The 26,382-nt window shown below is 36.7% G+C and overlaps 1 protein-coding gene across 1 annotated transcript; it reads left to right on the top strand.

The window, feature by feature from the left end:
- Nucleotides 1-2,802: 2,802 nt before the first annotated feature.
- On the top strand, nt 2,803-18,184 carry LOC120775764 (insulin-like). Its single transcript, XM_040106096.1, has 3 exons — nt 2,803-4,451; nt 17,202-17,430; nt 17,504-18,184. Exons 2-3 carry the CDS (start codon nt 17,202-17,204, stop codon nt 17,656-17,658), a joined length of 384 nt encoding a protein of 127 aa, XP_039962030.1. The 5' UTR covers nt 2,803-4,451; the 3' UTR covers nt 17,659-18,184.
- The last annotated feature ends 8,198 nt before the right edge of the window (nt 18,185-26,382 follow it).

The raw sequence follows: 26,382 nt of genomic DNA on the forward strand, positions 1-26,382 counted from the left end.
ACTAAAATCTTTGTATGGGTATGAAGCACCATCCTATAGCACTGTGAAAAACTGGTACAACGAATTCAATCGTGGCCGACGCTCGCTCAAAGACGAATTCCGTGAAGGTCGTCCAAAAAACAGCCGTTGTGCCAGAAAACTTCGATGCCGTACGTGAACTGATAATGCAAGACCGTCATGTAACACATGCCTTCAGATAGAGGCATACCTATGCATTTCTCCCACCAGCATACATTCGATATTGCATGAACACCTGGCCGTAAAAAGGTTTGTTCTCGTTGGATCCCGCACAATTTGACAATCGCTCAAAAAAAGGCTCGTGTGGCTTGGTGTAAAGAAATGCTGAAAAAATACGATCGCGGTGCTTCAAAAGACATTTATAGGATCGTCACAGGTGACGAATCATGGATCTATGCGTATGAGCCTGAAACAAAGCAGCAACCGACAAAAAAAAAATAAAAAAATAAAAAAAACCATTTTCGTTGATAAACATGCCTATTTACATTATTAGGCCAGAAATATATATAGCAACCTACGTATCTCACATTTCTTTGCCCATTGCAAGACTTTCTTTACAGCTTTTTGGACTCGTGTTCACTACTACCAACAGCAAGCAACGCGGTATCATCTGCAAATGTGGCTGTTGTATAATTGCAGTCTACTGGCAGGTCATAATGGTGTTTCAGTAAAATCAGTTTCAGTTTCGAAAACAGTTCTTTTTGACAAACTGTATCGAATGCTTTTGCAACATCCTAAAACACGGTAGAACAGAATTTTTTTCCTCAAGGGCTTTTTCAATAATGTGTGTAGTCCTGTGGTTCGATCAATCGTAGAATGGTTGGTCGAAACCCAAACTGATGCGCTGGAATTATGGTTTTTCGTTCTATGATTTTACTGAGACGTTTTATGAGAATTTTCTAAAAAGCTTCGATATTATCGGTAGAAGTGATATGGGCCTGTAAGAAAATACATCATATCCTTATTTTTTCGGCTTTGGAATCATGATAACTTTTTTGCTTGTGGAAGTTGAGATTTCTCCGCTTTCTTGACTGGAAGCAATTTTTTTGGCAGAATATTTTGGCTAAATAATTCGAAAATACTTCGGCTTTTTTTTGTGCGTACTAAAGACACTACTTCCGCTATGGTAATTATTTTGATAAGTCCGAGACAATTGATAACTTGAAAAAGAATATTCGACGCGTTTTGCTGAAAAACGCAATAACCCTCTCATTCAACTCCAATTTTAGTCAGTGAATAACTTTTTGAGGTATAGAAACCAGGGAGGATTTCGTGATTCGTCTAATTTTGGCCATGTATACGGTGATGTTATGGGCAGTGCGATTTTATTTCTTCATAAATGCTACTGTTTTTCTGCAATTTCACGTCTATTCAACCCAATAGTTCAACATAGTCAACATAGTATATACGTGTTATCCTCCATCGCAGCCGCTTTCGGGGCACCTGGGCGTGGATAATCAAGAAGCTAAGCGTCCAATTAAGAATGATTGCATCCTCTTGGATCAACTCGGAGATTATGTATCTACCGCGACTTGAAAGCTATTTGAGAATAATAAGACATTTAATAGGGTTTGATGGTCAAGTATACTATAAGAACCAATTAAACTTGTCAATAATTTATGATTTTCATAGACTCCGCTGGCACGTGGTGTATTTTTATATTCAAAATTGAGAGTGTTTGTTTATTTACGGTGATAGATTAATGATTAAGCGTATACATATGTATGTCTGTCTTGCAGATAGAAATTTTATATTTCATTCTTTGGTATTTAAAATATCACGCTTCCGTTTACAGGCAAATCGTGTCCGTTATCAATCCGAATTAGTTACAAATTTTATAGCTTTCTTTGCTATTCTAATGCGTGCTTATTACGCATAATTCAACAAAAAGCTTAAGTTCGTGAACCAGTCGTAGTGTTGCTAAGGCACATCCCCATTAAATAATCCTGCTTTATAAAATTTAAGCATTTAAGTTACATAAATTTACAATAAGGTAACAAATATGTTCAAAGCATGATTAAAAATCACATAGTGAAACACCGCATCACTCCGATATAAGTAGGTGACAAAAGACAACTCAACTGAAACGTACATATATGTAATAAGAAACGAATATCTGATGAGAGTCTGGTGGAGCTAACGCCTCCTTAAGTAAATGTTTTCAGAGTTAAAGGGCAACTCATATAAACCTCCGGTAAGATACCCAAATGCAGACAAAGTTTGAATGGCTATGATATGAGACTTGTACATATATTCTCTCATAATGAGACACGTACATTTGACATGCCAAACTTCTTACAGATGCTTTTGCAAAAAGATAAATGACTCTCACTGCTACTAGCGCTGTAAAAAGAAAAATACTCCACCGTTTAGAAATTCTTTTGATAATAGTGGCAATAGTGGCAGGAATTAGACCCTTCTATTAATATATTTACATGTAAAGCACACGCAACGACAAAACTCCTCGCAGATCAAAGGTATTTGAATGCTTTATAAGCACTTTTTTAATAGTGGGCAAGAAATACCGAAAAAACTAACATCGGCGTGTTGTATTAGCCGTTTCATCTACATATATGTATAGTATATATATAGGTACATACATATGTACGTGATTCTTATCGTGTTTGTGGTTTGCTGTTTATTGTATTAAGTATCAAAATGATAATTAGTAAACAGCAGCGAATCGACAGCACCGACGAAGCTGTGGCCGAAGACACAGTTTTTAGGAGGCTCTTTTGCGAATTGGCTGTGAAACGGCGAACAACACGCGCTGTGCTACATATAACGAACTAAGCAATTAGGAAATTCAGAAAAAGTTTAAAATAATTAGTAAAAGCATTAAAAAAAAACAAGTTCTGTTTCTTAAAAAGTATAAAAATCCAACATTTATTCGGTCGAAAGCTGGTGAATATCTTGAAAGACTTTAGAAAAGTTCATGTCGAGTTATTTGAGTGAGAATAAATTGAAAATAAACTATAATTCAGTTAGCTACATTGATTACCTAATAAATAAAAAAAATTAACTATCAAACAATTCACAATCGCAGTTAAGTTTTCAACTCTTGTCAAACATCTTTATTAGTATATAAAAATATAAACAAGTGTTTAGCCTTCGCACACAATGTTAGTAATACATCAGATGTGAAAACCCACATAACATAGGAAACCACAGTAATAACACAACAACAATATATGATAAAAACAGCAATAGACAAGAAGTAATAAACTCTAACATCAGCCGCGCTGCAAACGCTCTGACGTGCCGCAGTGTTTGTTATCCAGTTGTCAAACCCACCTGCGGTGTCAGTGAATGCTCAAACATCGCGTCTAACTATAGCACAGATCAGGCTAAAAATAGAACAAACATTGACAGCCGCGCTATAGATACGCCAAGGAATCCACCGTCTTACACTTACACCTAGCAATACGTACATAGAAGGTATTTAAACATAAATTTGTGCGCTGTTAGGTGGCAAGCAGCATACTCGTAGGCAGGCATTGGGGCTCCAAGCTATAAGCGCTCATTCGCGCTCTGTGGCTAGCTGCTGCTGGACGCTTGCTGAAGATAGGTGCCACGGCTATTATTGTATACTGTGTCGTAGGCAAAAACAGGTCCAAAAATAGTCACTGGCGTGTCAAACATTAATGCCGAGCAGCAACACCAATACACAACAAACGAAAAAGTGGAAAAAAATACTGAACAATCAGCAGCAAACAGCTATATTCCCTGCAATTGAACATAGATTCATTTGTAACGTGGACACAACTTCAAGAAAACAAACACAGTAATTTTAATAACAAGCAGCGGCAGTAGTGCATTGAAAAAGTAGTCAACATTGTAGCCGACTAGAAGACTCCAAAGCACCTCGCGTACGAGCGCTTGGACCAGAGCGATGTTGAGCTCACACCGAAACAGTGCGAACCGCGCACCACAACACTGCAAACGTCAATAAACATAAACGAAGAATTGCATTATTCGGTGGCGTTACCGTTAGTCACATAAGTAAAAATCATAAAAATAAATTTAAAAAATAAATTGCAATTTTGTTTAAAAAGAAATTAGCAAAAAGAAAAAAATATAATTATATGTTTTAAATTGCTAGTGATGTGCAACTTGTGATCTTCAATTACGCGTTTACGTAAAATATAAATTCGATTAATATAGTAACTCAGTTATCTCAAAATAAAAAAAGTTCCTGAAAAGGTGGTTTTGGTGAAAAGAAGCGAATCATATAGTTAAAGCTTTGAAGTGGAACTACAGAGTACGAGTGTAATAGCCAATAAATATAACAAAGTTTCAGAAAATTTCGGCAAAATCTGTTGCTGTCAGCGCGGGAGACGTCAGTTTGTTTATTTGTGTCCACAGGCATATAATGTTTAGATATCGCCTAAGTACTCATATACGTAGCGGTCAGACAACAACAATCACACAAAGTAAGTAAAAATTTCAATATGGTATTAGATATTTCTGCAAACATTGACGGCAGGCATTTTTTTCTTTCGGTATCAGCTGCTTTATTTGGATATTCTTAAAATCGCATTGACATTTTAGTGCACGTAATCATATGCGCACAAGTAAAAAAAATCGGGCAAATTTAATTTTTTTTTGGTATATAATCGACCTCGTTTAAATTGATGTCAATGTCTTTTTGTGCATTCATTTTACGGTCAATGCCAACAGTTGAAAGAACTAGATAATTGTTTATTAAGCTGGGATTAAGAAATCTAATATACATAAGTATGTACATCAAATACATTAAAGTTCATTAATGCTGCTAAAAGTAAAAACAAAATATTCTAAATTATTTTAAATTCAAAAATAAGTCGCTGAAAAGTCAGTCATTATTGTTGTTTCTATAAAATTGTCTCGATATTATGACAAATAAGGATCAGGAAATGTTATTCAAAAAAGGAATTAATACTTAGTCCACACATACACCAACATACTTATGAAAATAAAAACCGTAAATGGTTTAGAGTCAGCTATTCGACGCTGTCCATCAGCTGAATACTTGTCTGATTATCAGTTCTGACGGGGAAACAGTTATTGCTGAAGCTTAAGTAAGCAATAAAAGTAATAAAATCGTACTTGAAATCGGCATTTAGAAGCCTTTTAAATTAGCTTTACTAAAACTGCGCTAAAGCTAAATATACCTATATATAAAACAAGTAAGGAAGGGTTAAGTTTGGATGCACCTGAACATAGTATACTCTTGCAACTTCCAAGAATCAAAGCCAGGGAAATCATGAGTAAAGTAAGCCGGATGTTCGAAAATCCTGATTCTCGTATTGGTTACATAATAGGTTGTCAAAAAAGTCTTGCGATATTTTCGCTAGTTGGCGCTGAAAGCGCGTGGTTCTAGCTTTATTAGTCGCATCGGGTCATGCTATACCATTTTGGAAAGCTCATTTCACGCGCTAACACGTGTTTGATTGATTGTCGTTTCTTTTAAGTCGTTCGTGAGTTACAGCGTCGCAAACATGGAGCAAAATAAAGAGAAAATACGGCATATTTTACAGTACTACTACGATTAAGGCAAAAATGCATCTCAAGCCGCCAATAAAATTTGTGCAGTTTATGGACCCGATACAGTTTCCATTTCCACCGCACAACGATGGTTTCAACGTTTTCGTTCTGGTGTAGAGCTGGTCGAAGATGCGCCACGATCCGGAAGGCCTGTCGTCGAATATTGCGATAAAACCGCTAAATTGGTCGAAAGAGACCGACATAGTACCAGCCATAGCATCGGTCAAGAGCTGGGCATGAGTCATCAAAAATTCATTCCAATTTCAATAAAAAAAAATTCAATAAAAATACCGCAAGACTTTTTTGACAACCTATTATATAGGGGATAGACCAAGGTTTCATTCAAATTTATCAATTTTTGGCACAAAGATACACTGTTGTGAATAAAACACAATCTTTTATTTTCATCAGGATAACTAACATATTGGCCGATATATGCGGTACAAAGTCACCCGGAAGTTCGAAAATCTTTATATTAGGTATATGGCGGTTAAGGGAAGTATTGGTCCGATTCAAGCCTTTTTTGACAACAGGCACACCATTATAGGAGAAGGATTATACCCTAATTTCAGTTATATACATACTATATCACACATCGACCGACATTTTCGATCAAAAGTCAGCAATAGGTACCGGGGTCTAAATATTCGTTACCTACAGTTTTTTATTGGATTTTAACAATTTTTTTCCATAAGGTGGTACACACTAAAGACATTATTCGTACAAATTTTTATCACGTTATATCAATTGCTTCTTGATTTGTGTACTGGAAACTGAACGAATCAAGTGGAATTTAGAATTGTGCCATATGGAACGTAGACGTGGTTGCTGGCCGATTTCGTCAATTTTCACAATGTGACATAATAATGTAAGAGGAACGTACTACATTTTCACCAAAAAGTGGGCGATATCACGCCCATCGCCCAATATTCACAGCGGCTCCTCTAAAGCTCTCTCATCCCATCCCGATGGTAAAATTTAACGTCTCTGTTTAAACACTGTCGGTAGAAGTTCTTATAAGATGTGTTCTCAGCAAATTGGGTTGTTGTAGCTAAAGTGGTTTAGGAGGTATGCTCATTAAACCTATTAGGGACGGGCTCATCCCACTTTTTCAAAATATTTTGCCCACAGTGCATCTTGTTACTGCGATATTCTGTACCAAATTACAGTTTTATATCTTAATTGTGTGGTTAAAGTTGTGGCACTTTATATGTTATCGATTAATGACCATTTGTGGGCGTGCCAGTGGTCCGATTACGCCCATCATGAACTCGTATTTTTACTCAAGTTACAGCTTGCACGGAAGACAGACTCATTCTGATCATTTAAATATGTATATTGTATATAACCCTATAGGACGATGGAGTCATGTCTAGAAGTTCACGCAAGTGAGGATGATCGCCATTCACTTGGGAGTGGCCAGAAACGATTATTTTACATATGGCTCAAGCAGCTCACGACTTCTGGTCTTTGACCAAGTATCTTCTGGGTAGCTTAAGAACATCCGTTTGAAGGCGAGCTAAAGTGAGAAAGCGAAACATCCCCTACATAGGGTTGTGCGCAGCGGCTACGCCGGCTATTTCATGTCGTCCGAATGCACGAAAATACTCCAGCTGTGAAAGTATTTGACGCAGTACCCGCCGGGGTAGCAGAGGAAGAGGAAGACCTCCACTCCGTTGGAAGGACCAGGTAGAGAAGGACCTCTTCGTTTGAAATCTCCAATTGGCGCCACCTTGCGGAAAACAGGAAACGACTGACGCGCTGTTGTAAACTCGGCTATAACCGCGTAAGCAGTTTCAACGTCAGTAAAGAACAAAGATATAACCCTATATCAATCTCGCTAGTTTTAGGTAATACGTACAACCGTTAGGTGAACAAAACTATAACACTCTGTACCAACTGATCGTTAGACTATAACTAGTAGATCCGACGATGGGTTGTTCTCTACTATTCAATACAGTGAAAATATTATTTACGAATAAAGACGAATATTGCGTTTTACTGTAAATTATAATAATAATACTTTTTTGAGAATTTTGAACACATGCTTATGTTTAAAAATATGTATACAGTGAAATTCTCCATTACGCACAGTCCTTATAAGCGGAATGATGCGAAAATTTGCACGGGTATTCCTTTAGTCCTGGAGTAGGTCCTAATAACCCTCGATTTCGCAATTTATGTATATATTTATAACTCAAGAACGGCCGAAAATTGGTGATGAGGTAGTTTGGAACCTCGGGACGGGCATAGGCTACTTTCTAGCGGTTTATCTTAAAAGCCATAAATAGAAAAATATATTTCAAAACAGAGGTATTCACGTAAGAATTACATATTTGAATATTTTTTTACTTCAAAAACAAAAATTGACATCATGCAGCTACTGACAGGGTACAGTAGTTTATTACATACACATCAGAGAACTGCAACGAGTTATAAATTTTTGCTCATACTTAAGTAGATACTGATCCATTACTCTGTCTGATTCTGTCAGTTCAGTTCATATACACGAAGCGCACTGTTTGTCTTTAAAGCAGCGATAGAGAACAACTTTAAATCACTAGCGATCAGCTTATACCTGATTTGTTTATGAACGTTCGTATCAGCAGAAACTAGCCGAAGTGATGCAAACTTATGCTTCAATGATTGAAATGATCAACAGAGTTTGGTTGATCAACAGAGGGGATCAACATCCCCTAAACACTGATTTACTAGTGCACTTTTGTTCTATTTCAAATACATATGTTTGTATATACATGTAAGTATGTATATATGTACATATGTTATATGTATAATGGAAATTCCATCGAGTACATATGTACATACAACAAATGTATGTATATATGTATGTATGTACGTTCCCGATGGAATTTCCATTGTTTACGCTTCGAAAATTTATAACATGCGCACATATTCATTTGTTAATAGGTTGTTACATCATACGTACTATTTAAGTATGTACTATTCCTTAAGTGATTTACGAAGTCAACAAAAAATGTAGATTGCCAATTTAACTATTCCATTATATTGTTATCAATTAATTTTTACGGAACTGATAAATGTCCTACCTGATATTGGCATGCATTTATTAATTCAGTAGAAATATAGTTTCGAGTTGCTGCTTCTGACTCTAACAATACATTTTAAACACACGGTTTTGCCACGCTCAATATATGGACATCTCCCATAGCCGGACAAAAACACTGCGACGGTGCATGTCTGATTATGAGCAATTTTACAATAAAATATTATTTTAATTGTTTTACTTTTAATATAATTGAGATATAAACTAACCTATCTTATACTCAATTTGAACACAGTGTACAAAAATCTTCATTAGCTTAGAAGAAAACGTGACACATAATTTTTATATATGTGACCTGGTCTACGAAAAGGGAGCTAACGTGCGAAAACTAGTTTTTAAAAATAACTAGTTGTTAAAAATAAACAACTCGTTTCGTCAGTTTCTCGTTATCTCATTAATTTTGACACCTAAGCCGCCTTTCCGTAGACCAGGTCACATATAGAATTAGATAGACAAGCAAACAAATTCTTTACTGATATATTTAATAATATTTCAGTTTTTCTTAAAATGACATCACTTAAAACTCATTGAAATAAATTTTATTAAAATATAGAAACAATTATGTATATCTGATACAATCAATCAAAATCATAATAACCGCTCTTTTGCTTTGACGTACAAATAAATTGTAGGTTCAACGTGACGTATGCGTAATTTTTAGTTCCCAGCGTTTCCAACCTGCTAAAAGGATTATGCTATTGTAAATTAAAAACTAACATCTCCACAGAATGTTGCCACTTCTGGAGAAATATACTATAATTATTCATTAAGAGGAAAGTTATGGAATTAAAATAGTGGGCGAGTTTTTAACATATCACACACATTATTTATATACGTTTTTTGTATATTCTTGAGGAATGAAAATTGTAATCATTCCATTTTACTGCTCATCCTTCATTTCTCTAGTGCATTTAAAGAAAAACGATAATATTTACTTAAATTCCACAAGTATGAAAAATACTAAAGTATACCATATATCGCAATCCGACCAACCGTCCGACCATTATTTTAGTAAACATACAAACATAAACATTAATTATATTTCACAAATGTAAGATGACCCTTTGCTAGTTATCACGCCATAATAAAAATCAGATTTTAATCGCACCTCCAGTTTACTTTAAGAATCAATAATTGTGAAAATAGTTCAGTAGGAACTTAATATTTTGGGATGATAATATTTATGTCCTTTTATTAAACATTGGCAACTATTTTTCTAATCTGCAAATTACTTTGTATACAAAATATGACTCCTGCAATCAGCATTTGTGGTCTTTCAATCTGATGAGCAAGTCGATAGCTTTCTATGGGCCGCACTTTAATTCCGACGATCGTAATCATTCCTTTACCTTAAAAGCATATTTCTATATTTATTCAGTCTTTCACTACGATGCCCACCATAATCTCTTTGTCAAAAAACCTTTTCCGACGGACCAATAGATCTATAATTTGAGCAAGGTACTATATAATGGGTTGTCAAAAAAGTCTTGCGGTATTTTTATTGAATTTTTTTTTATTGAAATTGAAATGAATTTTTGATGACTCATGCCCAGCTCTTGACCGATGCTACGGCTGCCACTATGCCGGTCTCTTTCGACCAATTCAGCGATTTTATCGCAATTTTCGACGACAGGCCTTCCGGAGCGTGGCGCATCTTCGACCACCTCTACACCAGAACGAAAACGTTGAAACCATCGTTGTGCGGTGGAAATGGAAACTGTATCGGGTCCATAAACTGCACAAATTTTATTGGCAGCTTGAGATGCATTTTTGCCTTTATCGTAGTAGTACTGTAAAATATGTCGTATTTTCTCTTTATTTTGCTCCATGTTTGCGACGCTATAACTCACGAACGACTTAAAAGAAACGACAATCAATCAAACACGTGTTAGCGCGTGAAATGTGCTTTCCAAAAAGGTATAGCCTATATATATGACCCGATGCGACGAATAAAACTAGAACTTCGCGCTTTCAGCGCCAACTAGCGAAAATACCGCAAGACTTTTTTGACAACCTAATATTAAATTTGCTACAAAGTTTCTAACACCCAGAAGAAAACAACAGAGTTCTTAAAAAATATATATAAAGGATCAGTGTAATGACCGATTTAACCTCTGTCTGTATATACGCGAGCTAATCCCTCACCTTTTGGTATATAGTTGCCGATTAAAATCAACTTACCCTGTGAAGGATATAGCTTTGTTGCAGCCAAAGATAACGTTTTTTTTTCTTGTTAAAATACAATAGAAAATTCACTCGCGGCCGTCAGCGTTTGCTGGACTTTTTCTTCATTTCAATTCTTTTTCATATTCTTTATACTACGCATATGTTTTCTTAGACATACAAGGTCTGTCGCAAAAGAAACAGGACTGTTAAAAAAAACAACGAAAAATTAATATTTTTCAAAAGTTATATTTTTTATTCAAAGTAGTTTTCTTGTGCTTCAATACAGCGTTTAGCCCGGTCAATTAGCATTTCAAATGAGTGTTTAAGGTAATTTTTCGGAATGCTCTTGAGAATATCGGTCGTCGCCTTTTGAATAGCTGAAATGTCCTGAAACCAGTGTCCTTTCATGAGCAAATGAAGTTTTCCAAATAGGTAAAAATCACAGGGTGCCAGATCAGGTGAGTAGGGTGAGTGATTAATGGTTAATATGGAGTTTTTGTCAAAAAATCAGTGACAAGCGTCGACCGATGACACGGCGCATTATCGTGCAACAGGCGCCAGGACCCTGCCTCACGGTATTGTGGTCGAGCACGACGAATGCGTGACAAAAGACGCTTCATAACACCAAGGTAAAACACAGCATTAATCGTTTGGCCAGGTGGGACGAACTCTCAGTGTACAATACCCTCGGAATCGTAAAAACAAATCAGCATTGTCTTTATTTTTGACTTCTGAAGACGACTTTTTTTCGGTGATGGCTTCGGTCCTCACGACCTTCTTGGAATCGCTTAAACCACTCATGCACATTACTACGGGATAGGCACTGATCACCATAAACTTTTTTCATCATTTGAAATGTTTCAATAAACGTTTTCCCTAGTTTAAAACAAAATGTAATATTTGCTCTTTGCATTTTACGGCCGATGACCAAAAGCTGCTGTCACTTTTTGATCGATAGCATCGATTGCAGTTATCCAATTGTCTTAAAATTTTTACGAAATGTCAACAAGAGATCAAACTTTTTATTTCATATACCCACCATTAGGTGGCGCGACCAGAAACAGTTATATTTAAAAAGTTCTGTTTCTTTTGCGACAGACCTTGTAAGTACTGTATATAAAACAAAAATATATGTAAGAATTGGTTTTTTCTCTGGTATCAATTTTCATTAAATAGAACAAGGAAAAATAATATTTTCAAAGTGAAAACAATTGTTTATTGAGCAATTTTTTCTATTTAAAAACAGTTGAATAAAACTGTTATATATACGAACAATTTAAAAGATTTATAGGGTTTCTATGTAAGATGTTGGGCAATTCTCATCTACGCTTTGCCACACTCCAATCGCCATTTTTATTAGAAAAAGACACTGAAAGCAAAACGTTCACTGTGGCAAACCCTTGGTTTTTTGCGCTTCGTTGTTTAAGTATGAACTGTCACACAAAGCCAGGAAACTTTTATGTCAATATGTATTTATGTATGTTCGTACCAAACGGTACTTTCGACTAAATCCGATTTGATACCGTTATGATAAAGGTAAACTGAAAACACATTTTTACCCGAAAGTACATTATAACATAGTATCTATCAATTATCATTGCTAGTGTTACGAACACTATCGGCAAAGGTTCAATACAATGAAAGGTCGCCTTTATAATAACTGTCAATCACAATATTCAAGAAAAACACGCTTTGAACATAAAAAATTTAATCTATTCAAATCAGCATTTAGTTTTAAATGAATGAATTAAGTCAAGCTTATCTCTGTTTAGTAACATAAGCACATGTGGGGTAATGCAAGTTTCAAATGTAGATCCAAATATAAACTCCAAACACGAGCATGCACACTATCATCTATATACATATGTTTATATGTATGTACATTTATAGTAATTGCCTGGTATGCAGTCAGTATTATTTATAATAATTTGGATTTTATTCTCTTAAGTACTTAATTGCATTCTTATACTAAGTACGGATTTCTATGAGAGCGCAAACGAATGCGAGCTGGCGTCTTCTGGTAATTTTGTGTTATTATATTTAAAATAGTATGCATACTTGTGGGATGTCGTTGTTAAATCGGCAAATCTATGCAAGCTATAATTACATAGTTGCTCATACATTTGTTTGTTCATGTTGGGTTCCGAATTCCCCAAGGCGGTCAGAGTTTTTAAAGTCTTTTTTTGTCGTGGCTTTATTAAAATAGATTATCTACTTTTTCCCAAGCAAAACTTAAGTGACAACGCTACACCAACGCTACACCAACGCTTTCGAAGCCAACAACTGAAATGTAAACAACAATAAGTTTAATTACAAAAGCAACAGTGGCGGCGGCGGCGGCAACAACAAATCCATGCCCTAAATGATAAGAAATGCATTGAGCGAGCTCCTCCAAAGTTATTCGTAAACATTTATACATACATACAAGTATATGTGTAAATGTTTATTTTTAAACATTGAAATTTATTTTAATAAGTACACACGCCTGTACTCTTAATGATTAATCGAAATACAAAGCATACAAGGAATTAAAAACAATTATATATGTATGTATAATTATTTATACTCAATGTAGGCGATAATTATCTACCAATTTGTAACCATATACACTCATGAGTACATCTAGTTATAGTATGTACAAGGTCTGTCGCAAAAGAAACATAACTTTTTAAATATAACTGTTTCTGGTGGCGCCATCTATTCGTGGGTATATGAAATAAAAAGTTTGATCTCTTGTTGACAAAAAATTTTGAGACAATTAGATAACTACAATCGATATTATCGATCAAAAAGTGACAGCAGCTTTTGGTCATCGGTCGTTAAATGCAAAGAGCAATTACTAAATTTTGTTTTAAACTTGGGAAAACGTTTACTGAAACATTTTAAATGATGAAAAAAGTTTATGGTGATCAGTGCTTATCCCGTAGTAATGTGCATGAGTGGTTTAAGCGATTCCAAGAAGGTCGTGAGGACCTCTGTGACGATCAGAAGTCGGTCGTCTTTAGAAGTCAAAAATAAAGACAATGCTGATTTGTTTTTACGATTCCGAGGATATTGTACACCGAGAGTTCGTCCCACCCGGCCAAACGATTAATGCTGTGTTTTACCTTGGTATTATGAAGCGTCTTTTGTCACGCATTCGTCGTGCTCGACCACAATACCGTGAGGCAGGGTCCTGGCGCCTGTTGCACGATAATGCGCCGTGTCATCGGTCGACGCTTGTCACTGATTTTTTGACAAAAACTCCATATTAACCATTAATCACTCACCCTACTCACCTGATCTGGAACCCTGTGATTTTTACCTATTTGGAAAACTTCATTTCCCCATGAAAGGACACTGGTTTCAGGACATTTCAGCTAACCAAAAGGCGACGACCGATATTCTCAAGAGCATTCCGCAAAATGACCTTAAACGCTCATTTGAAATGCTAATTGACCGGGCTAAACGCTGTATCGAAGCACAAGGAAACTACTTTGAATAAAAAAATATAACTTTTGAAAAATATTAATTTTTCCCTGTTCCTTTTGCGACAGACCTTGTATATTGAGCGCTCTTAGTGTTGATATGTAACAAATCTGACAATTCAAAAATTTATTCTGCGAGGAAGCAAAGGTTATCTACCTCATAACCATTTTATAGTTATGTGGTCATGTATGTATATATTTTGTTATTGACATCAATGAGAACAACACCCAATATGTGTAGACTCCCTGTAGCCGCTTCATGAACATATATTACATGCACCAACATTTGATAATTATAATAATAGTACTTCGAGAAGGTAATTTTTTTAATCTCTGGAAGTAAAAACTTACGCCCTAATAGTCTTCCTTGACGTAGAAAGCGCTTTCAGTAACGTCCAATTTAAGGGCATACTGAAAGCGCTTAAAGATCTGAACATCACCGAACCTCCATAATTTCATGATGTGTATATCTCTCTAAATAGGTAGACTTCAAGGAGGGATGTTATTTTCACTTTTCTGGACCTTAACAATGAATTAAATTTTGTTAAACCTAGAAAAGAAGGGGGAACATGTTGTGAGCTACGCTGATGGTGTGGCGGTTTCGGTTAGAGGTAAACTCTAATATGCCCCCGCAAACCCTATGCAAACAATTGTAAATGACATAAATCGATGGGACGTATCGTGCGGCTTATAATTAAATCGGCATAGTACTGTTCATTAGGAAACAAAGAAATCCAGACGTTATGCCGGCATAAATAAATCGTACCAGGCTATCAATAGGAGAGAAAGCACGCTACTTAGGTCTAAGGATTAGAGGCACAGGGATACGTATGTAAAATTAGATACTAGAATCGCCTTCCGACTACCAGAAAACTGCAGTGTTTTCCAATCGGAGATCGCAGGTTTTCCTTGAAGAGAGTGAAATAATGCATCGATCTCTTAGAGGATCTAACACCATATTTTACGATAAACCTACAATGGGTTCCAGTACACAGTGATATTCCTGGAAACTGCCTATAACATGCAATAACTATTGTTCTGTCAAGACGTTTAAGAAAAAGATACTTTAGAACACATTCCTTGTGAAAGCAGGGCTTTGTATAAGAAAAAAATCGCACCATCGGCCGAGGGTTTTTTGACGGTGTCTCGCAGGTTGCACAGATAAAGCATTAGCAGCGATTTAATAATTTCATTTTACAATGGACCTCCTTAGAGCCTAAGTGCATCGTCACATGTCTACCCTACCTACCTAAATACCTGTTCCTTTCAAATCTATATTTTATCAAATGGTTTGAATTCCTTCTCAATTTTGTCACAGCTGCAACCTTCCCCGAGCTATTATAACGCTACTCTTGAATGCCAATAATATTTCAGCTAAATAAGAACAGCCTTACCTTCATCAGTAACCCGCCACTTTCTATAAATAATCAGCAAACACATTTCAGAAAAAATGAATTTCACTGGATGAAAATGGATAAGACTATTGTCGATGAGTGGTCGATTTTAAAACCGTTACGCGGTCTTAATGCTGGTATTTATAATTTTGATAACACATTGTCTTTTGCGATTGACTTCCTCTAAGTTAGTGGCTCGCAAGAAACACTTTGTAAAAATAATATACAATACATACCAATAATACATTTACATTTATTCACTCGCTCATAAAACAATTCGGTATTTATGATCCTAATGCCCGGTTTCACAGTTCATACTTAAGTTGTGCTTAAGCAGTGGCGTAGCTACAACTTCAGGCGCCCGAGGCCAAGGATGTTCTGCCGCCCCCCTTTATCTACCTACGTACAAGTTTCATGAGGTGGTTCGAACAAAAGTGAATTTTTACAAGATATCTTCGATATTAAGTATATAAAATTTATTAACTAGAAGCCACGCAAATTCTGAAGTTCCAAAATTGAAAATCCAAAGGAAATTGATAGTAAATTTACAAGCCATCTTATAAAAATCCATAGAAAAAACCCATTTTCGCCCTATATCTTGTACACTTTTGACACAATTTGCAGGAATTTTTGACCGAATCGGATTTTTAAATACCATTTTTGAAAATTTGGAGAAACAAAAGTATTTGTTACATTCACAGCATAGGGTAACTGTGAGAGTGACACGTCGCTAGACAAAGCTAGAAAAGTGTATCTATCACTATTTTTAAGAAAGTATCAAAAAGATATAAGACAAATTCGAAGACTGAAGAGTATTCGAGTAAAAATTAATATTTTTCATTGTTATTCAGATGATTACATTGGGAGTGTACAACTCTTTATCTTTTATAATAAATTTTGTAAAAAAATTGTTGAATTTTGTTGAAGTATTTTGCCCCCCTTCGGCCCCCTCTAGCTACGCCACTGTGCTTAAGTACTGAAAATGGGAGACTTAAACAGTGCTCAAGTAACAGCTGATTTTTGTTTTGAATTTTCAGTTATTTGTCAAAAGCAGAATAATAAGAAATAAGAAATTATTTTTTGTGAAAAAATATGGAATCGGATTGGGATTTCCACCAGTGCTAATAGGTGCTCTGACTCGCTAGCGGTGAAATTCGGGGTTCCTTTATTGTTTTCATCCATTCCCATATAACTTTCCTCGCAAATTTATGTATTGTCTGTTATAATTTAAATATTTCAAACATATTTTTATGGATTTGTAAAACATGTGTTGCCCATAACGTTGCCATATATCATAACAGAATTTTATAGAACTTAAGCATTGATTGTGAAACGCAAACGACTACTCAGTTTGCAACAATGCTTAGCTAAGATTTAATTTGGGCACAACTTAAGTATGAACTGTGAAACCGGGCATAAGTCTTACATCTTTTGCTTTTATAATGTAGTCTTTATTCTATTTTACTCGATATTACTTAATTTTTTTTTGATTTTCAAACGGGGAGCATATTTTAATTATTTCATAATTTTGTTATTTACTTACAGATGATGTTTCCAAAACACACCGTAAATTTTCCTAACCTGCTGTGCCTTAGTTTAGTCGTTATCAGTTTTGTATTTTGTGTGGAACTATCGCCGCACTGTACAGAAGCTCTACCTTTACTTCCTGGTGGCAGTAATGATGTGGAGTTCAAACGCTACTGTAGTACTAATCTCTCAGATGCGATCCGTCTCATATGCGGTGGACGCTACTACTCACTGTCTCGAAAATTTCGTAAATATACAAACAAATTTCAGTTTTTTTAACACAATTTAATTTTGTATTATGTATTGTTTATTTCATGCAGCCGATAGTGTTGGCATGGGACACGTGTCCAGCCTGAAGCGGTTAGCCGGTGAGGAAGGTGAATATCGGCAACCTTTTCAAGGTGCCATACACGAGTGCTGTCGCCGTCCGTGCGGGTATCCGGAGCTCAAATCATATTGTGAACCCGATTACTGATCTTCAATGATACGATAAAGACGTATGCGAGAGATTGGTAATAAACCATTTGACTTAGGCTCACGTCAAATTTCATTAATTTACATACTATACATACGTATTAGCCACAACCTCATGCATTTGAATCATACGAATTTGTTTTAACGTCTTTTTAGTAATTAAATTAAAATCAATTATCTTAGTTTAAGGATTAAATGTCTTGGACATTATATGTATATTGCTATATACATACATACATATATTTATGTATACATAAGCGCATTGTGTGTTAGTTATGAGTAGTGGAAACAGGAGAATTTAAAGGTTGATAATGTGACCCATGTGATATAATACGTGAAGTTAAATAATTTTTATCAAACAATGATGAAAACAACAAAGCAGTCAGCGGCAATTTAAGAACTGGAGAAATGCTAGCCCAAGAAAGTTTTTGAAATGAGTGAAAGCTGCCAATTTGCTGTACTTTGTTTTGCATTTTTTGTTTGTATGTACATATGTATATGCATATAAATATATGTACATATATGTGTTTATATGTATGTATATATGTATATTGAAAAACGTGGCTTGTGCTGTTTACAAATTTTATATTAGAAGTATTTGTTGAAATTATTGAATAAATTATTTGTTTTGTTTTATTGCTACTAAAATGCATTATTTCTAGTTAAATTGAATTTAGTTGAATTGATAAAAAGCAACGTACAGCGGATTTATAGTTAGTTAAATCATTTATAATTTAATATAATTTAAATTGTTCGCTATAAAACTTTGTATGTATTTGCAAATATATAATTTATATAAATACAAACTAGAACTAATGGCTAATAAAAAGAAAAATAATGTAATTCAAGCAAATTAATGTGGTTTCCTTCGAACTTGAAAACGAATTTGAGTTTCGAGAACTAAAAAAATCGGACGGAACAAATATGATGAATAGGTTGGCCGAACAATAATCATGAGAGTAGACTTCCAGAAATAATTTTTCGCAGTAAAACCACGCACACGAAGGTGCAGTTTCTACCAATATGTATGTATATGAAAAATTATATTGATTCCGCTCAGAAGTGTGTTTTTTATACTCTCACAACATGTTAATACAGAGTAAAATAGTTTCTACAGATATTGAAATGTTTTTTATTAATGTAAATTTTAGCACACTGTATTCAATTTGATCTAATAGCATTGACAGACGGCAGCGTTAAACCAGATTAATTGCATTTTTCGGGATTAATTCAGGAGTTACCACAGCTAACTCCGTTGCTGAATCCAAAAATAACTCTCAAAATTTTAGGGAGTTTGTGAGATTTTCGTTGGCAACATTGTTAAAAATGGCCAATTTTCATCTATTGTGAATGAAATACAAGCAACCCTGACAGCTGTTTATCAAATTCTCAATATAATATCAATAAAACTTCTATGTTATGATGCAGTTTTAAAAATAATGTGTTGATATGCTTTTACAATAAAAAATGGTTTGGTAAAAATTGGTCGGTTAACAACCGTAATGTTTATCTTCTATCAATTTTCATTGAAAATATTATAAAAAGGACAATGAGCTGTTTATGAGAGTTTCAAACTCGCATAGCTGCCGTCTGTCACCTACAAATTTGGATCTGATTAAGTGCGCAATTAATCCGGATTGACGCTGCCGTCTGTCAAGGCTATAACTTAAAAGATAAGACTATGCCCAAAAAAAAAAAGGTGACATTTGAATTTAAACTGCGCGCGTCGAAGGATTTGGAGAATTATTTTTTTTTTAGGTTGGTAGTACTGTCACATTTATGTCCAATTCATGTCAAAATATTCATTAGTGTTTCAGATACGTGTCGTTTTGTGAGCTGCTAAAAGTGAGTTTTTCGTTTTTTGCGATGTCGAAATTTGTTGAGCAAAGAATTTGCATTAAATTTTGTTTACGGAATCAATTTTCTGCTGCGGATACGTTGAGGATGGTGCAGAAAGCCTTTGGTGATGAGGCTATGTCTAAAAAAAATGTTTACAAGAGCGTCCAGGGCGACCATCAACCTCAACCGACGAAGCTCACGTTCAACAAATCAAAGGTTTGGTGTTGAAAAACCGTCGATTAACAATTAGAGACCTTGCTGATGAAGTTGGCATATCGAAAGGCTCAACCAATACCATTTTGAAGGATGTTTTGGGCCTCAAGCGCGCCAAATCTCGACTGGTATCGAAAACATTGAATTTTTCGGAAAAAAGGCGTCGCGTTGAAGTGTGTGAAACGATGCTTTCCGACTACCAGGTTGTCATGAAATACGTTATAACTGTCGATGAGACTTGGATCTATGCTTACGACCCTGAAACAACCGATCAATCGAGCGAATATCGTGCCAAAAGAGAGCCGATACCAAAAAAATTGCGCCAAAGTCGCTCAAAAATCAAGGTCATGTTGACTGTTTTCTTCGATTGTCGTGGTGTTGTGCATTATGAATTCCTTCCAACCGGTCAAACAGTCAACAAGGAATATTATTTGAACGTTATGCGTCGTTTGCTTAACGCTATCCGCCTAAAAAGGCCGGAATTGTGGAAAGACAATTCTTGGTTTTTCCACCACGATAATGCACCATCCCATACTGTCCTCGTAATTCGTGATCATTTCGCCAAAAACTCAACCCATATCGTTCCGCAACCACCGTATTCACCTGATCTGGCGCCGTGCGACTTCTGGCTGTTCACCAAGCTCAAAATACCGCTTCGGGGACACCGTTTTTATACGATAGAGGAGATTCAAGCCGCAGCGAAGACGGAACTGAAGGCCATCCCGGAAAGTGACTACAACCAGTGTTTCGAAGATTGGAAAATCCGTTGGCATAAGGGAGGGGATTACTTTAAAGGGTCACCTTGGGCACAGCACAGTCAAAAAATAATTATTTTAGTTATAATTTTCAGTAAAATGCCAAATGAGAAATACAAAACTGTTGTTTACCACAGAACATCGGAGTATGAAGGGGTATATGTGGTTCAAAACTTAAACAAACAAATAATTTAATATTCATATCCCACCACTAAAGCTATTTAAACCAAAGTAGCTAAGAAGTAGTATTTCTAGCACTTCTTAAAACACTGTGTATAAATGAGCATCCTCCCCCGAGCATCCACTCACACATCACATTAGCACACCACATCCACTCCACAGTTCAACACTGACACGCATCCTTCACCACACTCATCACATCACCATTTACCATCCACATTACTCACGAGAGCTTACAACCCACAGTCCACACTACACACCAACCAACCACATCACACCATCTGATTTCAGACACAAAGGGAAGAAAGGAACCAAAAGGAGATCAGTTCTTCACTTCGTTTGCGACTTTCACAGCGACTTGAACGCCTGTGCGATACCTTTTTTTTCTTCGGCCTCTTCGATCGGTGTGCATTCTTTTTCGCGAGTTATTCACTCCATGCTAAATTAACATACATACACTCTTTTACATTTTTATATTGTTCTCAAATCATTTTTAATAAACCCCATTGGGACATTGCCGATTTGGTATAACCCTACGCGTGTGCACAGACACTAACCTTATTTGTACGTAAAAGTGGTGGTGTAAAAGGCGAGTGCGGAGCAATCTGTAACACACTGTAAATTGAAAGGATAACCACGCCCACTACCTACATATATAACGGTTATGTTGAAAACTATTTGACGATAAGGCAATAAGTAAACGTTCCAGAGATATATATGTAGTATAATTTTACAACAGAGATGGTACGGTAGGGCTTCATGGGAGCCGATGTAAAAGTTTATCAACGGGAGTGACATCTCCCACCTTTGGGGAAATCATATATGTACATCAGGAACTCTTGACCAATTTCAACCAAATTTTTTGCATAACTTTGTTTTTGACGTTCTTATATTACGTTGTTAAAAATTGTCTCGCTGTGGCCTTGCGACTAAAATGGACAAAATCGTTCCCATAATAACCCTAGCCCCTATATACCTAATGATTGATTTTAAAATAAACTAACAAAATGTAGTAATAAGCTAATACGATACTAAGTTCGACTTTTAATTCTTTCAGGCTTCCGCGAAGTAACTAATGCTGAATGCAACATTTTTTACTTTCGCAACATTTTGCGAGTTGAGTTGATATACATATATGCAAGCTATAACTGCAGAAAAAATTTAAATATCTTGATGAAACATAGTATAGATGTGCGTAATCGGACCATTGCCGTGTCTACAAAACACTCCTAATCGAAAAGTCTAAGCAGCAAATGAATATACAAAGCTAAATATTTAGTTTTATATAATAATTTACCAAATTATATAATTAGGTACGGTGAAACGAAGATTGAAGGAGCATCGTTATTCCTCATAACAACTTTGAAAAATTTCGTCCTTCAAAATATTTAGCTTCTCCGCGTGAGTGCCTATGGGACAGTGTCCAGTTATGACGCCTATCATTGCGGCGAGTGAATGTTGTGAAGAGCTAGCAGTTCAATGGATTTAGAAACCGTACGCTGATTGTGGACCAACGCTTTAACGACTCCCGCAAAGCCTAGATATCCAGCGCCCGAGTTCACGAGCTCTTTGTCATAATCATTAAATTTCACCTTTTACATAATATTGAAGATAATGGGCATGGCACCGGCTGGATGCTGGATAACGGCGAGGTTGCGATCTGCGTCTTCCTAGACATTGAGGGTGCCTTTGATAATGCGTCTCACACTAGCGTGATCAAGGCACTTGAAAGAAGGAACGTTATCACTCCAATATGCAGATGGATAGAAGCCCTTCTGCGTACTAGGCTAGCGCAAACAACGGTGGGGGAAAGCAAGACTCGTTTTGGCACCACAAGGGGCTGCCCACAGGGGGGAGTACTATCCCCTCTGCTATGGAGCTTGGTAGTAGACGAACTCCTCGAGTTGCTCACCAGCAATGGAATCCGCTGTCAAGGGTACGCGGATGACATCGTCATAATGGCGAGAGGCAGATTTGAAAACACTCTCTGTGTCATTGTCCAAAGGAGCTTAAACCTGGCGAAAGGATGGTGCAACACGGTAGGGCTAAACATCAACCCAGCAAAAACTACCGTAATCCCATTCACTAAGCGGAGATCTCTTCCGGGCCTGAGGTCCCTAACAATAGGAGGCACAGAGGTGGAAATGTCGAAGAGGTCAAATTCCTTGGCCTCACTTTAGACTCATCACTACGGTGGAGTAGGCATTTGGACTTAACGCTGTCCAAAGCAACTAGAGCACTTATGGTATGCAGACGCCTGGCCGGCAGATCATGGGGCTGCAAGCCAAGAATCATTAGATGGCTGTATACCATGATAGTAACGCCTATTATCACCTATGGAGCGGTTGCTTGGGCCACCAAAGCAGCTCAGTCTTCGGTGATCCGGAGGCTGTCAAAGCTGCAAAGACTTGCCTGTGTCTGTGCTTCGGGGGCAATGCGCACATGCCCCACTGTGGCACTGGAAGTCATACTGGAGCTCACACCGCTGCACCAGGTGATAAAACAAGCAGCAAACCACACCATGCTGCTAATGTCAGCAGAAGGCTGCGGAAGAGGAAAGTTAATGTCCTCCAGACAGATGGACGTACTGGCGGAAAGCACACCGCTAGTCCTCTTCCCAAAAGACGGCACAACGAAGAAAATAAACCTCAAAAAGATTTTCAAAGTTACTCTAGGCAGCAAGACGGAGTGGAGCGATTCCACGCTGTAAAGACTGCTGGAAGACAGTACCATTCAGTGGTACACCGAAGGCTCAAAAACACCGGAGAGTATTGGGGCAGGTATTGCGGGGCCGCGTACTAAGCCGTCCATACCAATGGGATGCTTCCCAAGTATCTTCCAGGCTGAAGTTTTTGCCATATGTCAGTGCGCTGAAATCAACCTCAGCCGCAACTATCGCAACCAGCGTATAGCTATTCTCAGTGATAGCCAAGCGGCACTAAAGGCGATTTCATCATATGAGACCCAATCACTTTTAGTCGAGGAATGCATAGAAAGGCTAAACCGCCTGTCCTTGTGCAACCGGGTGCACCTAATTTGGGTGCCAGGGCACAAAGGAATAGAAGGAAACGAGAAGGCCGACGAACTGGCCCGCGCTGCCGCAGCGTCCAAGGTGATGGGACCACACTTTTAAGGAGCTGCTCCGCACGGAGGAAAGAATGGAAAGAGAACGGTATTGGCAACAGGCATCAGGCATGCTCCACGCCAAACTGCTACTAGGACGGTACAATCTCTCCAGGTTTAAGGAACTTATTCACCTCCCCCGTGACAAATTCCCTCTCTTCGTCGCAATTTACACAGGGCACTGCAGGCTCAGGAAGCACTTGTCCTACTTGGGCATAGTCTCCTGTGCTAACTGCCGGTTCTGCGACCTAGAACAGGAAACACCAGCACACCTAATCCTGGATTGCACAGCAATCTGTGGAAAAAGGCTTAAGGCCCTGGATGCCATTTATATCAGCAGGGATCACATCACCTCAGTAGCGCCCGGCAAACTCCTAGAGCTATTCAGGGAAGACATGTGATATCGAAGAAGGTACAATAGACTCTAGGTCGCGATGCATTACCTCATAACACTATCTATCTATCTATGGCACCGACTACTTTTGGGTGAAAAACTATATAGCGTATAGGAATTTAGGTAAAAAAAATTCTGTAATATTGCAAAATCTAACAGTTATATTAAGAAATCATTACAACTACTGACATCCGGTTTTGTACAAGATAGTTTTTAAAAAGTTCCATGTAGGCTTACACCTAACCCGAGCTTATACGCAGTCAAACATACGTATGTATATATTCTTTCCAACTTCTGTATTAAAAAAGAATGACCTCTACTTTCGGTTATCAAATATATTCAGTTTCCATTCCTTATTTTTATGTGGAAGTCAGATCATTTGCAAAAAACCTCATGAGCTATTTTACAATAGTTTATTACCTTGTTTGAGTCTCTGTTGGAAAAGCATTTCTTAAACCAAAAAAACTAGACCAAGAGAGCGTAGGAATCAGAGAGCAGCTAGTTTCTGCTAGCTGTATATACTTATGTAATTGCTTTCTTTAGTTAATTTTTAGTTAAAGTGCGTCCGAATGAAGAGTAAATGAACTAAAGTTCTTTAAAAACGTTCAAAATAGGCTCCCTCTCGTCGATGTAGCGCTCCCAGCGCGATTTCCAAGCACTGAAGGCTTCACGAAAGGCATTCTCCGGAATAGCCTTGAGAGCCGAGGTGCATGCTGCTTGGATCCCCTCTGTCGTCTCAAAATGCTTGCCTTTCATCGGGATCATACTCAAAGATCCATCACCCGTCAGCTGTGATTACGTTATTAAAAAATTAGGGATCACTTTCACACATGTTCAAATTTTCTTGGCACACTTTCAATCGCCGAAATTTCTGGTCGTCAGTGAGCACTTTTGGGACCATCTTCGAGCACGCCTTGCGCATTTTCAAGTGCTCCATCACACTGTCATAACCCAGGGATTTTGATAAATTTAACATCTAGGGTATCAAACGAATACTTAGTCGACGGTCTAAGTTCAAAACTTTGCGCACACGATTACATTATCTATGTTTGTCGAAGTCGCAGGTCTCCCAGCACGGTCTTAATCAGCGACCTCTTCCCGGCCCTCCAAAAAGGCCTGGTGCAACCGAAACTCGCAAGTTCTTGCTAAAGCCACATCTGGGTAAGCCTGCTTGATCATATCAAACGTCTATGTCGCAGATTTACCGAGTTTCACACAAAATTTAATCGGAAATAACAAAAGATTTTGATTACCTATGTATATATGTATATTTCTTTTTCTGCTGGCTTATCAGCCTGTACATCAAACAACGGTACTGACTCCAGCAAAAATCTTGCTCTACTCTAAGTAATTTCAACGTAGACAATTTCTTAAGTAATTCCGTTACGGTATTTTTCTGTCAAACGCATTTTAGAAGTCTCGGAATGTCACTATTTATTACTTCCAACGCGTCGATATGTTTTCAACGTAACTGTAGTTTCTTAGAATCTTAGAAATGAAAATTTTTTTTTTGTTTTCCTTTCATTCACAAGTTTTTGATACTCAAGTTTAAATCATCTTGTGTCGATTGTCTTCATCGCAACTGTAAATTTTTTTAAATTATTACATTACTAATATGTGAGATAATTAAATTCTTATTTAATTAACTTTTTTAATCATCAACATTATTCATTTCAACTGATGAAACTTTTCTAATATTTCTTTTTCCCAGATGCAATAAAGTCAGTCCGTGAAAGAAGCGCCACTTTAAATTTTAAATACACTCACACAAAAAATAATGTTTTTGAATAAGTTGATTTTTTCTCAGCAAAAAAAAAATGAAATAAAGTAAAAAAGAAAAAGAACTAAAGATGCAAAAAATATTTCTACGCGAAAAACTAACAATGCGTTATTTATTTCTTGCCAATATTTGTAAAATATGTAGATGGGGTAACACTGATTTTTATTTAGAATGCAACCCTTGGTTATTGTGTGAAAGATTTAAACAAAAGTAAAAGATTTAATAAAAGTTATTTTTGCACTATTTAATAAAAAATAAAAAAGTTAAAAATATAACAGAGAAACATGCACTTTTGGTAGTAGACTTTTTGCATTTTAAATGCAAATATAAAAAGTATACATTTAAATAATATGGAGTACCTCCTTTATCCGTACATACCCATTTTAACATCGAAATGGGGGGATGCTATTCTAAAATACAACCAAATGTATGCTCTGCATT

This window comes from Bactrocera tryoni, chromosome 4 (genome assembly GCF_016617805.1).
Source record: "Bactrocera tryoni isolate S06 chromosome 4, CSIRO_BtryS06_freeze2, whole genome shotgun sequence".
NCBI classification, from domain to species: Eukaryota; Metazoa; Arthropoda; class Insecta; order Diptera; family Tephritidae; genus Bactrocera; species Bactrocera tryoni.

Coding starts and splice junctions, on each gene's coding strand:
- LOC120775764 (XM_040106096.1), top strand. CDS start 17,202: ATGATGTTTCCAAAACACACCGTAAATTTTCCTAACCTGCTGTGCCTT. Junction 17,431..17,503: donor CTCACTGTCTCGAAAATTTC/GTAAATATACAA, acceptor TATTTCATGCAG/CCGATAGTGTTGGCATGGGA.